At 37.9% G+C, this 17659-nt stretch overlaps 1 protein-coding gene across 4 annotated transcripts; it reads left to right on the top strand.

Moving 5' to 3' along the window:
• Nucleotides 1-5643: 5643 nt before the first annotated feature.
• Nucleotides 5644-10117, top strand: LOC114301020 (ATP synthase F1 complex assembly factor). 4 transcript variants are annotated; one of them, XM_028245911.2, is made up of 7 exons: nucleotides 5644-5878; nucleotides 6469-6793; nucleotides 7797-7817; nucleotides 7942-7983; nucleotides 8077-8156; nucleotides 8241-8299; nucleotides 9584-10117. In XM_028245911.2, the coding sequence occupies exons 2-7, from the start codon at nucleotides 6476-6478 to the stop codon at nucleotides 9886-9888; spliced, it is 825 nt and encodes a 274-aa protein (XP_028101712.2). In that variant the 5' UTR covers nucleotides 5644-5878; nucleotides 6469-6475; the 3' UTR covers nucleotides 9889-10117. The 4 variants fall into 4 exon arrangements, with proteins under 4 accessions (XP_028101712.2, XP_028101714.2, XP_082742768.1 ...); XM_028245912.2 differs by having other exon boundaries at nucleotides 5738-5878; nucleotides 6485-6793; XM_028245913.2 differs by lacking the exons at nucleotides 7797-7817; nucleotides 7942-7983.
• Nucleotides 10118-17659: the final 7542 nt, after the last annotated feature.

Here is a 17659-nt window from a genome sequence, read left to right as displayed (position 1 = left end):
GTGATTTAATGCTTCTTACCCTGGAAACGTTTTCAGTAGATTCTTACTTGACTGCATTTTTAAAAGTGAGAAATAAAAAGTAGGATCCACAGGGATGAACTGCCATACAAAAATAGCTGATAATTGGAACAAGAACTGCAGTCAACCCAGGTGTACCTTTCACTTGTTGTGAACTTATGATAATTATAATGCTTTGCACATTTGGAGGAAAAATTTTCTTGTTATTACTACTATACACCAAGTTATGCTTGCATAAGTCATCATGGGGTTTTCTCCCCCTCAACTTCTCTATTCAATATCTATTTTCTGTGTGAATATATTTGTTCTTTGTTATACATTTGTGCATAGGATGTCTATGTTGGAATATGGAAATAATTTAGGATCTCATAAATTCTGTATTATGGGATATTAGGCTAGTTTTTAGTGATTATTATTTTACCTTCCAAAATTGTAATCTCTTCAATTCAGTAGATATATATACGAGGCTAGTCATGGATTATGATTGAGCCATTCTTTACCCTCTTTTGTCTAAGTAGAGATGCAACTTATTGTTTCATTGAACCAGATGGTACAATTAGGGATGATGTACTTGAAAGGGTGTGGCACCAATTGTCAAAAGGCTTCCCACCAAGGAGATACCTTATACCAGAAACTTACATATTCAGATGATTGAACCCAATTTCAGAGCTCCTGATACTTGATGTCCAAAAACACTTCATTTAGTTGATCTTCTAAAATAATCACCTCGGTCTATACTAGACAAGCAACTCCAGGTGTTGAATGAATCTTCCAGCATTATGTTATTAGTCACATCCTTGTACTGTCAGTAGAATGTCTACTACATCATGATTTCTTATTTGGTATGGTGCATCATGATGAGTTGTAACTTGCAATATTGTTTGGCATTATCGGATTTCTCATGATAACTTTTATTTAACTAGAAGCCTGATGCATTGTTCTTGGTTTGTATTCCAGTTTATTATTCCAATATCAAATGATTCTCTTTCTTCTCTTTTATTTATTTATTTATTTGAGTGTCTAGTATGGTATGAATGCAACTATTCATGGTAAGTTTTTTTTTTTTTTTTGTAGACATTTTAAACAACCCAGTTTAAGAATATATTTATAGAGATTGTTATGCTCATATGTTCTACATTATTATTATTTTTTTTGGAATTATGAAGTTTTCTTGTACTCTAATATATTGATGTGCATTACTATTTGCATAGATGGAGTACAATTTCAATGGTTTTGGAGATGAGAGTAATGAGGAGCTTGAGCTATACGTAGTGTTGCAAGTTGTAATGCAAGAATTGTACACCTTATGCGTTGTAGCATATATTGCCATTGAAATTGTCTTGAAGAGGTACATTCATAAGTATCCTCATACCGTTATTCGAGGGCCCAATCAATTGCAAGAACAAATGGACCACATTAATCGGTTAGTGAGAGAAAGCGACATTACATGCATTGAACAACTTCGTAGGGATAGGCGTTGTTTTATGATGTTATGCCATATGGTTCGTACAATAGGCGGGTTAGGGCATTCAAAACATGTTACCTTAGAAGAGAAGATGGCCTTGTTCCTCTACGTCTTGGCACATGACCTGAAAGTATGAAAACTTAAGTTCAATTTCTTTAGGTCCGGAGAGACTGTAAGTCAACATTTCAATGATGTCCTAAAAGCTGTGTTACGCCTTCAAGGCCACTTACTTAGGACACCAAATCCTATAACACAAGCATGCACTGATCCAAGGTGGAATTGCTTCCAGGTAAATGTAGTTTGTAAAACATTTAATAAAATACATTACACATTTTTTTTTTACAACTCATAATTATTACAATGCCTTCTATGTATTAGAATTGTCTTGGAGCACTTGATGGAACCTATATTAAAGTTCGTGTACTAGTGGTTTACCAAGCACGGTATAGAACGCGGAAGGGGGAGATTGCTACCAATGTTCTAGGAGTTTGCTCTTAGGACATGAACTTCATATATGTGTTGCCAGGGTGGGAAGGGTCAGCTGCAGACTCCAGGGTTTTGAGGGATGCGATTAATCGACCCAATGGCTTAAGAATTCCAACTGGTAATTAATAAATAATTAACTTTGCTTGATGGAATTACTAAGTTTTAGTTAATAATAGATTCCAATATATAACATCTGATACAGGGTACTACTACCTAGTACATGCCGGGTATACAAATGGACAAGGATTCCTAGCACCTTATCGGGGGCCAACGATACCATTTGTCTGTTTGGAGAGCAAGGGCCACTCCAACTAATTATCAAGAATTTTTTAATATGAAACATGCATCAGCCTGAAATGTCATAGAAAGGTGTTTTGGTTTGTTGAAAATAAGATGGGCAATACTTCATTGTGCATCATACTACCCCATTAGAACTCAAAACCGTATCATCACAGCATGTTGTTTGTTACACAACCTCATTCGTCGAGAGATGCCAGTTGACCCAATAAAAGAGAGGCTAAATAATGACATAGAAGATCAACCTCAATTGGGAGATGATTTTGTTGACACCGTTGAGACATCTAATGAGTGGACTGGGTGGCGGGATACACTTGCAATGCAACTATATAACAATTGGTTGGCTAGTAGGGAGGCATGACAAGGATAGTTTCAATATTTGTAAAAGTACTTGTTACAAGTATGATGTAGTTTCATTTGATTTATACTTGGAACTTGTATTAGCTTGTGGATGTTGAACCTTGTTTTGCAAAAATTGTATGGTTTTTGTTGGTGATTGCATATTTTTTAAGCGACGATATTTTTTTGTCTCATGGATTTGTTACATGCATGTATGGGTGTGAAATTTTTTGATTATTGAAATCCATAATCCATTTATGTATTGACTTGTTTTGGCACATTAACAGGTTGATAATCATATAATGGAGACTGACATGCACACTTTTCTTTGTTCTTCTTTGCTAGGCATGGATAGTGAAGTGTCTAGTTCTCATAAAAAAGTAAAGGAGAAAGTTGATCCGTCAAAACCAAGGCGATTGTGGAGCCCACGAGAAGAGCAATGTCTTATTAATGCCTTGATGCACATTGTCAACAATGGAATGAAACAGGACAATGCCTTCAAGGCCGGCTACCTTATGAAATTAGAGGAGAAATTGTTGGAGATGCTACCCGGGACAAACCTTCGCGGCACTCCCACATTGAATCAAAGATAAAGATATGGAAGAAGCACTATAACTGTGTAGCAGGAATGCTTGGTACTAGTGGTTTTGGACGGAATGACACCGAAAAAAGAATTGATGTTGAGAGTGATAGTGTCTGGGAAGCATATGTTCGGGTAAAATACTTTCTTTTAAGTTACTTTGTATAAGTTATTAATTTTTTAATTCATTTTTCTTTAATCTTAAGTTGGAGCTATTAATTGAAATTGGTTATTGTAGAGGGAGAGCGATGCGAAAAACTTACGAAACAAAAGTTTTTCGTATTTCAACTCATGGATCCACATATTTGGTAAGGATTGAGCTACGGGGGAGTTTGCTGAAGGGCCTGCTGATGCAGTTGATGCTATAAATGCTGAGGAAGAATTGTTGTTCAACAGTCTTGCAGATGATGGCACATTTCTTGAATATATGGGTATTAGTAGTCATATCGGCGAGGGAATAAATTGCTCCAGCTCATCAAGTCAACGACCACCTGAAAGTTCTACAAAAAAGAATGACAACAAGAAGAGGCCTAGAGGCAATGATGATGTAGTGGAAGGATTGTCCACGATTGCTAACAAGTTGGGTGAGGTATTTTCCGCCACCAATGAAAAGTTGGATTTCATTGGTCGAAGAATGGGTTATGAACATGATTTCACATCTAAACGGGCAAGTTTGAATGATGAACTCATTAAGTTGCCAATTACTCTTGATGAAATGCTAGATGCTTGTGATATCATATCACAAAGTGCTCAAAAGCTCGACATGTTCTTCAGCTTGACACATGATGACAAACTAAGGTGGGTGATGAGGTTGCTACATAGGAGTGCTCCATGATAGACTCGTGGCTCTTTTATGTCCTTCTACGTACTTAGTTTTTTGATTACTCTAATGCATGTAATAAGGACTTGACTTTTTGCTACTTTTTTTTGTTGAACTACTCATATTTTGCTACTTTATGTTGCAATATGCTACTTGGAATGCTTATTTTGAAATGATGAATGATAGATTTATATTTCTACAATTTCATAGTTGAATGATTTTTGATATTTTTTTGCTCGAAAAAAAAGAGAGTTAAATTTTGTTTAAATAAAATGCCTTTTTGAATTTGGGCAGTGAATGGTTGGATGATTAAAATAACAGGGCATATTTTTTAATGATTGTTTGTGTATATATAAATTTTATAGTTGAATGATTTTTGATTTTTTTTCTATTAAAAAAGAAGTGGGGGTTAAATTTTGTTCAAATAAATACTTTTTTGAATTTGGGCAATGAATGATTAGATAATTAAAATATGTATTTTTTAAAATGGTTGCTTATGTAAATATAAATTCCATAGTTGAATTATTTTTTATTTTTTCTATTAAAAAAAAGTGGGTTAAATTTTGTTCAAATGAATCAAAATGGATGTGAAGCAACAATATGAAAATTTTCTTTTTAAAAATTATAACTCATTTTAGTGCAAAATTTTACATTAATTATAATAGGGGTATTATGGTCAATATATTGGAAGTCCTATATCTTGTCATGTCCAATTCATTCAAATCCCCTTAAACAAACATCAGATTGGATAATATTTTATTAATCCCTCCTTATAATCCTAACTCAATCCAAACATAGGATAGGATACACAATCCAAAGGATTCATAGTCCTAGGACTATTAGTCATAGAAACGCTAATCCAACCTAATCTAATCCGGCCAAACAAACATGGCCTTAAGGTTCAACCAACTTAACCATAGTTGTTGTTTTTAGTTTGCTTACATTATATCAAATCAATTTCTATGATTTAGTTGTGATTCAGTTACATAGTTACATAGGTTCAATAATTTATTTAAGAGAGATTCTAATTTTTTTATGGGAAAAAGAAAAAAATCGTTCAACATTTACTCTACTAAATCATTTCTAACCTAAACTCAAATCTTTTATCAAATTTAAATTTAATGAAAATTTGCTAAAAACGGTATTCCAACTATTTCACCAATTTAATATCAAATGAAGAGAACCTTATTTTTTCCATCAAATCAAGGGAGCATTTAACTTTTTATCAAATCTCATAGGTAACCATTGGTAGACGACCAAATGGATGATTGGCCGGTCAACAGGGTAAACAACTGGATTGGAAAAAATTTGAAGAAAATTTACACTAGGCCAAACGACCATCCGAGCATCCTCCCGATCGATCGATTATTTGATAAAAATTAAAAAACTAGCGTTGGAACATTTAATATTAGATGAAACTTTAAACTCAAATTTTGACTCATATTTAATGAAAGGGATGTGATTGAGACTCCCTCCGATCACCACCCCACACACACGTGACGGGTGGTGATTGGAGGAAAAGGAAAAAAAATAAAAAAATAAAAAAAATTGATCAATTAAAAAGAAAATGGGTTAAAGGAGATGGAGAAAAGGGAGTCCGGAGCATTATTGTTAATGAAAAAAAAAGAGTAAGCGTTTGAGATGGTCCAATATTGCCTGAGGAAACGAATTGATTTAAAAATAATAATAATAATAATAAAATCAATTGCACTGCTCATAGCAAACGACGTCGTAGTATTTGGCAAGTCTAGGTAATCGTTAACGATGCGTCGCTCTCTCACGTCCAGTCTCTGCAGCCGACGAGCCGGCGATCAACATCTCTACGTTCTTAATTCTTTGCGTTCCTAATTCCAACATTATCAGCGGATCACAGGTCTGTCAAAGCATTCTTTACCACTGAAAATTGTACATTTATGTATGTATATGTATATATATGCTTATATCTTACGAGGCAAGTGAATGAATTGAATGTTCATGGGAACTCCAAAAAAAAAAAAAAAAAAAAATTAGAAAATGGGTTTGAAAATTGAGTTGTTATTCTTCTCTTTTCTGTCTTTACTTATAAGAATTACAGCAACTTGTGTTGCTTTCAAGCTGTTCGATAAAATTCCTCACAGAACTTGATTATCCATTGACCTTGAGTTCAATTCCTAGATGAGAAGGCTCATATGAAACCCACTACTGAGCACCCATTTGGCCTTTTAATCTGTTCTGTAATGGGTTTGAGTTGTTATTGTTCTGTTCTCTGTCTTTGTCTATGAATATTGAGAACAACTCGTATTGCTTTCAAGATGTTTGATAAAATTCCCCTCAAAACTTGATTACCCATTGACTGTGAGCCCAATTCCTATCTGAGAATGCTCATATGAACCTCACTACTTTGCACCCACTTGGCCTTCTGATCTGTTCAGTAATGGGTTTGCTTTGCAAGACTCACATTGTTCTTATACATATTGTTTGCAGATAATATATGATGCAGCGTTTATCAACAAGAGTCTCTTCAAGGATGGTGTTGTCCTCCATGGCAACTCTGTTTGGCAATGCTTGGTGTTCTTCTTTCCTCCCAAAACAGTCTTTCAGTACCTCGTCACTGCGAGGAGGGCTCCAGAAATTGCAAAAACAATCTATTCCAGGTGATTCATTGAAATGGGGTTCGCTCGGTTTCTGTCGAACATCGAAATTTGCTACTGGTTTCACACCATTGCAACTTAAGCCGTTGGATTCGATTATTGACATTGAGAGGGCAAAGACTCAATCAGCTGAGGATCTTGCTTCCATTTGGGATGATGTAATTTATCGTAACTTATGCTTGTGATCCTCCCACTTGAAGCTCTTAAATCTAGTGTTACTTATGATTTGCACAACACTAGTGCTATAGTGACCAAATTTGGGTATCAAGTTCTGGATGCCATCTATGTGTCATTGACGCATTTAATGGGCCTCTTTTTTCTTATCTTATATCATTGCATTGTTGACACATCATATGGCATTTAAAACTCGAACTTTGTCACCGTATTACTGTTTGCAAAATTGGTTTTCCTAGTGCATGCATTGGGTAGATTTCATTCGCTTTCAATATCAAGTTCCCCTCCTGTCTAAAGTCAAATGTTGAAATTCTTTCTGGAAATGAATGATTAAAAGTTGTAGTTATCATTTTTACTGCTTTTGTTGGAAACATGGAATGTTAATACAGTAATACTTCTTGTTGTTGTTGACAATAGAAATGAGAAGATGCTTGTGATCTTGAGGTGCCAATTTCACTCGATGAAGTGTTGTCAAAAGTTGTTAACTAACAGAGAGAGAAGAAACTGTTGGTTTCTTTCTTTTTAACTTTGAAAAGAAAGGGAATTGGTGAAGCAAAATTGCCACTAGGAAACATGCTGCTGTATTTTCTTGATATACTGGTGTTACTTTGATCACACCTACTATGAGTTCTTTCTTTAACCATATTGAAATTTTTTTTCCCTGCTTAATCTATAGCGAAAAAGAAAAAAATCCTTCCCCTTATGATGACAGGAATTTGGTTGACAAAAAGAAGCAAAAAAAAAAAAGAATGAGCTGAAAAGCGAAAACTCACTCATAATTCTTCATCATTACCTTGAACATACCAGTGAAGTCCAGCTTCCTAAAAAATTTTAGGTTTTGTGCTGCTTGATCTTAGACATTAATTTTTTGTAACTTCCTAACGTAATTATTACAATTTTTTCCTGTACATTTTGCCTACTTTCATTAACACTATTGTAGGATCTTTCATTAGACATGGTTTTTGAACCGGCCTTTCAAATTTGCAGGCCGAACTGGAAGCATATTTTGTAAGTCAGCCAAATCCCCATGAATATCCAACTGAATCCTTAAAATAACTTCTGAATGCTGTTTCTCAGAATCATTTGAAAAGGATTTTTCTGAAATTTTGCTTGGACTATGACTTCGTATCAGATTATTTATAGCTGCTCTACTTTTCATCATCGCACATTCATGGTATTTTTATCATTGTCAGTGGATCAAATTTGTACCTTGATTGTTTTCATTCATTTACTTATTCATTCTTTTGGGTGGGATTTGTTATGTCAGTATCACTTGGGAAGAGGTCACATTGGTACTTCCATGAAAGCAAAATTGTATCATTTGTTGGAGCACAGAGCGGCAACTTGGTATGTCCCATTACTTGGCCTTTTTCTTGTAGATAAGTCTTCTTTCCTCCTTTTTTATTGTTCTAACTTAAACTCTTCTTGTAGCCGGTACTTCGTCATTCCTTTGTGGAGAGGAAGTGGTTATACAACAATGTTTGCTCAAGGTTTGGTCCCTAATGGTTTTTTTCAAACATCCTGTAATTGTTGGAGCTTGCCTACATAATATTGATTTATTTTGTTTGGAGACTTTCCCACCTTTTTCTTATTTAAAACATGTTGAATACTTATATTTATTACATGTTTGACATCACTCATGCTTGTCACAAATCCCTACCCAAATTCTAAATCCAAACATAGCCATAGGGTATGCAAAGGAGCAACCAAGCACACCGCTCGGCCAGCATGCCTTCACTCGATCACTCTCACTTGGTAGCAGCATAGTCCGTCCCTTGGCCTGCCTATATTTTCCTTATTCACTCACTCCCTTAGCTGGGATTATTCACTACCTAAGCTAGGAGCAAAGCCTAGATATCCGCTGCTCGGGATTGTTACAGAATTGTAGATTGGAAAGCTAGGATCAATGGCTCATCAAGGCTGCTTGGTTAGCTCCTCTTTGGGGAGCGGCTCCTCCTTGACCAGTTGGAGAGAGAGGGATGTTGACCCAACACTTGACACCTCAAAAGAGGTATCATACTTACCACGTATGTCATGCTATGATACACCTTCTGAAGTATCATACATAACTCTGCAGCTCCCATGATACAACCTTCGATGTTTGAATCATGGGACTTTAATGGCATGCCTGATGCTTTCAGTCTGTCAAGCCAAAGAGAGTTGGCCACTTGTCCATGGGTGAGCTGGCCTCTACTGGTCTTGGAGCCTATACAAGGGAGTATCCATGCACGTAGAACAACACAACTCTGGTTATCATCTTCCTCCAGTCCGGTGACTAGGGTCTCTCATTGTCACCCTCTCTCTGTCTAAGGCTGTCTTGGTTCTATCTTTCTCGGCCTAGCCTGATCCTTAGCCATTGAAGTGCCCACCATCTTTCCGAAAATCCACAATTGACCATCTGACTACCAAACACCTGCATCTTTCAAGAGAGTAAATATTCTCTCTTTCAATTTTTATTTTTTTTTTAAAAAATCCTTTTTGGGAACTTGGGTGTGGGATTTTTTTTTGATTTTTTCCACTAAAAGACAAATTTTTTGCAAAACCAAAAGAAACACATCCAAACAAAATATCACATCTAACCCCATAATCATTTCACTTTTTCTCTTACAAACATCACATCCAACCACAAAAAAACCCAACTATCTTTCCAAACACCAAAAAAATTTTATCCAATAATATCCTACAACTAAAAAAACCTACATAAAAATCCATTTCCCAAACACCCACAATGTATAATCTTTGTTTTCTTTAATATTTACTCATGCCTTGTGCAGTACAGATGCCGCACATGCTTTTCACGGGTCTTGAAGATTACAAAGCAAGAGGAACCCAAGCTGCTCCCTATTTCACTGTTTCTTACCACGCAGAATTTGCAGAAAGCCATGACTTGGTGCTTGCTAGGGGCGACATTGTGTTCACGAGCAAGCTCAGTGACATAGAGGCAAAATGGCTATTGGAGACTATGCAATCTTTCTACTTGAATGATGTTAGGTACAAGCTGGTAGAACGGTTCAACAGAGAGACACGCGAATTTGAGTTTGAGGACGTTTTACGAATGTTGGATATGCCCATCTTGTAGTTTTTCCAAGTATTGAAACTTTTGGCTTTGTCTGCAGCACTACAATTGCAGCAGAGGCAGTCTGCATGGGAGTTTCATCCTTTAATCTGTCAAATAGACAAGTGAAGACTGATTTTTTTTAAGAAACTTTTGGTCCAGAATTTTTTTTCCCCCTGAAACTTGGTTCAAGAAGATGTAATGTTTGAAACTTTGGTTATGATACATCAAATGGACAACTTTCTCTACCAAAGGCAATGAATTCTCAATGATTATGAGAATTGCTTTTTTTATTTTTCAATCGACAGTTCTACAAATCCAGAAACAAAACAGAAAATTATTCATAATTTATAGTCTAGGGTCAAGATTTGATCATAGTTGGGTCCCACAACAACAAAATCAAATTTTCACCCTACATTTGAATTTCTGAATAAGTTTCTGGTTTTTTTTTTTTCCCCATAGACTCTCTGTTTATTTATTTATTTTTTAAAAATTTTGCCAAACAAGCCACTCTTGCCTGCAATGGTGTGTAGTAGATGCACTGAAAGAATAAGAAGTAATAAAAAAGGCACCTGTAGACAAAGGATCCATCAAACCATATTTTGCAATGTATTGAAGTGAGAAAAGAAAAGCTGTTCTTGACAAATTAGGGCCTGTTATTTTTGTGATTTTAGCAACAAAAAACAACGAATAATCCGAAGACATTCATCTTTTTTCTTTTTCAAGCTATAGCTTTTGAAAACGTGAATTAATTTTGTTTGTGTTTCCTAAAAAATGGTTTTTTTTTCCAAAAAATAAAAATAAATTCAAAAATAGTTCATGAAACAAATTATTGGAATAATAAAAACAAGATCCCTAACAAAAGGGCTATTTCAGACTTTCAGCATGTGTGCACTATAATGAAAACTGGAAAATTCTACAGGCCCAACATGTGTTTGGCGGCCCAGATTAGGAAACATCCAAACTTGAAAAGTATACATTTGATTTTAACGTTAAATTTATTAAAAAATTAAATTCACATAGACTAAATTCAATAATTCTACACTTGACTGGACAAAAGAATATCCCACCATTAATGTATATCTCAAACTAGTAATTAAACCATGCAATGTAAGTATTAATTTTTTTAAAAAAAAAATTGATGGTATAAAATTAAAATTAAAATATGATTTTAATTATTTATTTTAATAATATTTATTCTATCATTCTATAAAATTGTTACTTGAATACTTTAACTTATATATATATATATATATATATATTAATTTTAGTTAAATTCTTTGTGTATTTTGATAATTTTAGTTCTATCGTATTATAAAAGTGTAGTTATCATATGATAATTTTGTATGATATATATTAATTTATAAAATAGTAAAATAAATACTCATTTTGATATTAAAAATAATAATTAAATTAGAAGAAGAATTAGTAACATAAAATTAAAAGTAATTCTAATTATTTAATTTTCTTTTATATTTATTTGGAAAATAAAAATATGAAGAAATAGAAATTATATAAAATTTATTAAAAAAAGTAAATATAAATATGTTATAGTTGGATTATCATATAATGATTTTATATAATATATATATATATTAAATTATAAAATTGTAAAATGAACACTCTTAATTAAATTAAAATATCAACTATATAAAAGAAATTTAATAACGACTAACTAAGAAAGAATCATATAACAAAATCTAAACTTAAAAAGAAAAAATAATGAAAACATCCAAACAATAGATACATCTCAGTGATTAATCATTTGTAATATGACATCAAAACATAAAATAACTTATTATTCAACAATTCAAAAAGTAACTTAAGTAGTAAATCAAAATTTTAGAAGTTCTTCAAGAGCATCATTGTTGTGTAAGTTTTTTCTCTTGTAAGATGTGATTATATGAAATCTATGCTAAACTACCAATACTAATAGGTCTTAATAGTTTGACTTAATTCTCATCAAGTCTTATTGAAAATAAGTCTTGGTAAAATCATCGTTAAAAATATATTTTTTGGACGATTTTTTACATACATCGCTAAAAATTGACAATTAGTGACTTTTTTTCTTTATGATTTTTATAAATTGTCGCTAAAACTTACAATTGGTGACTTTTTTTTATGACAAATTTTTTCCATAAGACCTATTAGACAATAAGTCCACTTATTAGGATCTACACATAAGTTCTCCTAAAATCTATATTATTATTAAGTAAAGGCCTAAATTGATTTAGTGAAACTTTCTTCGTTTCATGCTACGTGACAACTTTAAATATGTTAAAATAAAAAATTTATTATACACAGCGTAAGTAAGTTTTAAACCAAAGACCTTAGATTTCATTAATAACATACTCATGACTTTAGTAACATGCATATGATAATATTAAATTTTTTATTATTTGTTTTTATTATTAGTTATCTGAATTGCACATGCATCACATATATCACCCGCTAGTAATATATGAAATGAATTATAATTTTATATATAGAATCACTATAAAATTTAAGCGACAAATCCATAATATAAAATAATATATAATTTGTATTGGGTATAGAATAATATATGAAAAAATAAAAAGAAAACAAAATGACAATTTAGCATTTGAGAGGGTTATTTATATATAAAAATTAGGTCGAGCTGAGTAATGGGTCGTTCATTGGGCCATGGTAAGAAGGGCTGGATAAACAGGGGCTTGGAGTTAGCCCGGTCCTGAGAATGCCTTATTGTTATCCCGGTCCAGAGGAGCCTTGCAGTTAGCCCAGTCCGAAAGAGCTTGGTGGTTAGCTCGGTCACCACGATCGGTGCAGTAACAGTTAGCCCGGTCATACTATATTGAGCCAAAGTATGTTAAGCCTTCCTTAGAACCATGCTATGGGTTAGTTCGGTCCTAGCTCAGTGTGGTTAGCATGATCTCAACAGCCTGGTTGGAGTATGTCGAACCGAGGTACACGCAGCGAAAGGAAGAACCGAGTTAGGTGGAGCTCGGTCTAGTCTGCGGCTTTAGCATGGCCACATTATCCCGGTCGTATTGACATCCGACCTAGGTAAAACCATCTCACTTGGTTTAAGCAGTGAGGGGGGTGTTGAAGGATAAACATTATCTTTCAGGAATGTGATTCCTAGGAGGACTCTACATGGAGGAGTAAGAGTCCTACTAGGATTGTGCCACGTGGAATCTATAAAAAGCTCATAACATCACCTATAGAGAGGTAACACAACTTTGATTCCCGAATTCACAGAGCTTTTTGTCTATTTGTCTATTTTGCTGACATAGGTATCGGAGAGGTATTCGGCACACACCCGCCGGCTAGCTCACGTTTGTGCTTTTAGGGAGTAAAGCGACGACGTATGGAGGAGTAAAGCGACGACGTATGGAGGAGCGCAATCTTAATCAACAGGATTATATGAGAAGGTTTATTTCTTTCCCGTACAATTGGCGCCGTCTATGGGAATATCAGACAAAGAACAAAACCTCTTGGTCAAGTTTCTCTCGCTAGTTGAATGGCGCACAACGAAGATTTGCCGCAGTCTGCCATTGATGGACAAATCCCAAAGGGGGGTGGGAGGCGCGAGGGATTGCACTCTATCCCTCCCATGGCGGACTTAGAGCCCAAGCGACAGAATCCCCTGAGGGATACAAGGGGAAGGCGAAACAACAGCCCCCGTCGCTCTCGCTCACAAAGTCCTAAAAGGCAAAGGCGAAGAATCGACCCTCAAGCTTTAGAGGATCGCGTAAAAGAGCAAGATGAACTAATAAGGAAGATGGCGGCGGACATGGAGGCCATGAAGCGCCAGATCAAGGAAAAAAGGGTGACGACAGGAGAAGGGCGCAAAGGCAATACGCCTCCTCGCCACTCAGAAGATCGTGATGGGCATACCACGCCATCGCAAGCAGAGAGCAGAAGCCTCAGGACAGGCGACACCCAATCAAGGACTTCCAGAACTCGTTACTCCAGGTCTGAGAGAACGAGATCATTGAGGTCTTACACTGAGGGAAGTACCTATCGGGCCTCACATACGCACCAGACATCATCCAGGCAAACGGAGTTGCCTAGATCGTCCGAATTACGGATTGTGCTTGAGGAAAGGGCGCAACAGAAGGAGGATGCCAGGGCACACGACCCACACAGAGTTTCAGGCCTTCAGCGGTTGACTCCTCGGACGCATGGAAGCGTCGAGGTTGGAATGCCAATACCGCACCTTGCCTACGAACCAACAGATAAAGCGTTGGCAAGACTACATAGCTCGCCGTTCGTTCCGGCGATTGAGAACGCACCATTACCCTCAGACTTCATCCAGCCTAAATTTACCACGTACGAAGGGAAGACAGACCCTTACATGCACCTAAGCCACTTTCGCCAGGTTATGGCAGTATACCGGCAGAACGAAGCTTTGATGTGCATCCTATTCCCATCTAGCCTTGGCGACCTAGGTTTAACTTGGTTCGAAAAGCTACCAGAAAGCAGCATAGCCTCCTGGGCGCAATTAGCGGAGGCGTTCGTGACGAGATTCAGAACGAACACCAAGATGCCAGTGGAGATTGATCAGCTACTCTCCATCGACATGGGCGACAAAGAAACATTAAGGTCCTACAACAGTCGCTACTGGGAGATATTCAACCAGATAGGGGACTGCCCCACTAATCTCGCCATCGCACAGTACCAAAGAGGACTTCCAGTCGGAAATAGATTGAGGGATTCGATTACAATGACTCCACCCTCACGATGGAAGCCTTGATGGAAAGAGTGCACCAATATATTCGGGTGGAGGAGGATGGCGCCCGTGCCAAGGCAAAATCTAGTGCGACAACAATACCAGAAAAGAAGACTACGGCAAAGGTCAATACAGTAGAACGTCAAAGTAAGAATGGACGAGGCAGGCGAAATAACGAAGAGGACCGAGATAAAAGATGGTTGAGAGTCCGCACTGCCATCACCACGGTATTCAAGAAACCAATCTACCAAATTCTCAGTGAGATACGCGATGAACCATTCGTCAAATGGCCAGCTAAATTGGGAGAGGCTCAGAAGGACTACGACGAAAGATCACGGTGCACCTTCCATAAAGAAAAGAGGCACCGCACTGAAAATTGTACACCATTGAGACAGCATCTAGAGGAGTTGGTGGCAGCCGGTCACCTGGACAAATACATTGAAGGAGGGCCGCAGCCAGCCCCCCAGAATGACAACCACCCGAACGGAATGCCAATCGACGCCCCACCTCAAGGCATGATAAACGTAATACATGGGGTATGCGAACTTGAGCGCGTATGTGAGCTCAGGGGCATGATCAAAAATGCTGAGCACTTAAGGGAGGTTCTAAGTGCACAACCCACAATCAAGAAAGAAAGAACAGAGGCCACCAATGTCATCTCTTTTTCAGACAGAGACTTGGCGAGGATATACTGCCCTCACAACGATGCGCTGGTCGTTACACTCCGCGTCAAGGATTACGACATCAAGCGGATTTTGATAGACCATGGTAGCTCGTGTGAGATAATGTACTACGACACCTTCAAACAACTGAAATTGGAGGACGAAGACTTGGCACCAGCTGTGTCCCTCCTGATCGGATTCAACTCAATGCCAGAGTGGCCAGTCGGCAAGATTATCCTTCCAGTCAGGGCAGGAAGCGTGACAAAACAAGTGGAATTTTGGGTGCTGAAGGTCCCTTCTACTTACAAAATAATCTTGGGAAGAACATGGCTGCATGTCATGCGAGCGGTAGCTTCATCCTACCACCAAGTAATGCAATGCCCCAATGAAGCCGTGGCAATTGAAGAGGTCTTTGGAGACCAAATTATGTCCAAGCAATGCTTTGTCACGGTTAATTACAGCCGCGCTGCCAAGGGATATATTCATTCGGTGGAAGAACCTGAGAGCAATGAACTGTTCGCAAATGTTGGCAAAGCAGCTGATCAAAAAGCGGTGGAAGACTTGGTAGAGGTAAGAATAGATGAAAAGAACCCGAATAAGTTCCTTTTGCTCGGTTCGTCGTTGTCCAGCACTGAGAAATTAGAGGTCTTGGAATTCTTGACCTCTAACATCGAAGTGTTCGCCTGGACGCCCTACGACATGCCAGGCATTGATCCAAACTTCATCTATCACCAACTCAATGTCCACCCATCCGCCAGACCAATTATTCAGCGCACTCACAGATCAGCACTCCACCACGCCGAGATAGTGGCAGAAGAAGTGGGAAATCTGCTAGAGACAGGAGCTATCAGAGAGGTGCACTACCCCAGATGGATTTCCAATACAGTTGTGGTGCCAAAGAAGAATGGCAAATGGCGCATCTGCGTCGACTATAAGACAGTCAACAAAGCATGCCCAAAAGACAGCTTCCTCCTACCACGGATAGATCAACTGGTAGACCTAACGGCAGGGCACAACCGACTTAGCTTTCTTGATGCGTACAGAGGCTACCATCAGATTGCCATGTATGAACCAGACCAGGAGGTCACGTTCTTTACAACTCCAAGAGGACTGTATTGCTACAAGGTCATGCCCTTTGGCCTAAAGAATGCAGGGGCAACATTCCAGAGAATGGTCACCAAGATGTTTGAGCCGTTGTTAGGCAGAATAATAGAGGCTTACATCGACGACATGGTGGTCAAGAGCAAGGATGAAAACGACCATCTTAAGGACCTAGGTGAGATGTTTCAGATCCTTACGATGCACAAGTTACGCCTCTATGTGTCTAAGTGTGCATTCGGAGTAGGATCTGGCAAATTCCTAGGCTTCTTGGTGACTAACCGGGGTATAGAAGCAGACCCCTCTCAAATCAAAGCAATTCAGGATCTGGAGAGGCCAAACACAGTGAAAGAAATGCAGCATCTCACCGGTATGGCAGCCGCACTCAACCGATTCATAAGCCGGTTGTCAGACAGACTACGACCATTTTTTCAAGCATTAAAAGCCAAGTTCGAGTGGGACGAAGAATGCGACTGCGCTCTGGAAAGCTTGAAAGAATACATGTCTTCTCCACCACTGCTGGTGACCCCCAATACCTGGAGAAGAACTCTTTCTGTACCTAGCAGTTTCACAGCACGCAATCAGCGCAGTGCTAGTCCGAGCAGAAGAAATCCAACATCTACCCATCTTTTATGTCAGCAAGACATTACTGGGCGCCGAAACAAGGTACTTGCCACTGGAAAAACTGGTCTTGGCCTTGATGATGGCCTCAAGGAAGTTGTCACACTACTTTCACGCCCACACCATAGTCGTCCTCACAGCTTTTCCATTAAAAGCTTTGTTTGAGATGGCGAACTTTTCTGGGCAAATCTTAAAGTGGGCGGTAGAGTTGGGACAATTCGACGTCAAGTTTCAACCAAGGACCGCGATAAAGGCTCAAGCTTTGACAGACTTTGTCGCAGAATTCACCCCAGGAAGTCATCATATCTGCCTAGTCGACCTGACTGACACAACCGAACTAAGGATAGAAGTTGACGCCGGAATAGCATAGCCCCTGGTGCAGGATACTCAGTCAGACCCCAAGGCAGACCAGAGTAAAGAAAGCAAGGAAGAAGTGAACCATGCTACACCAAGCCAAGACTCACCAACAAATAAAGACTTGGTACAATCAGATAACGAGGGGCAGACAGCAAGCATGGACCTTGAAGAAAACACCAGCAACCTTCTTGACCCCACGGCATCATCTAACCCCTCTACTTGCTGAAAGTTGTTCGTTGGAGAGATGTGGAAGCTCTTCGTAGATGAAGCATCCAACCGGCACGGCGCAGGACTCGGCATAGTCCTCATCTCACCAGACGGCCTAGTTGTAGAGCAAGCAATC

This window comes from Camellia sinensis, chromosome 9 (genome assembly GCF_055761805.1).
Source record: "Camellia sinensis isolate YWXY chromosome 9, ASM5576180v1, whole genome shotgun sequence".
Taxonomy (NCBI): Eukaryota; Viridiplantae; Streptophyta; class Magnoliopsida; order Ericales; family Theaceae; genus Camellia; species Camellia sinensis.
The sequence above is the reverse complement of the archived record's forward strand: the minus strand, read 5'-3'. Positions and strand labels throughout refer to the sequence as shown.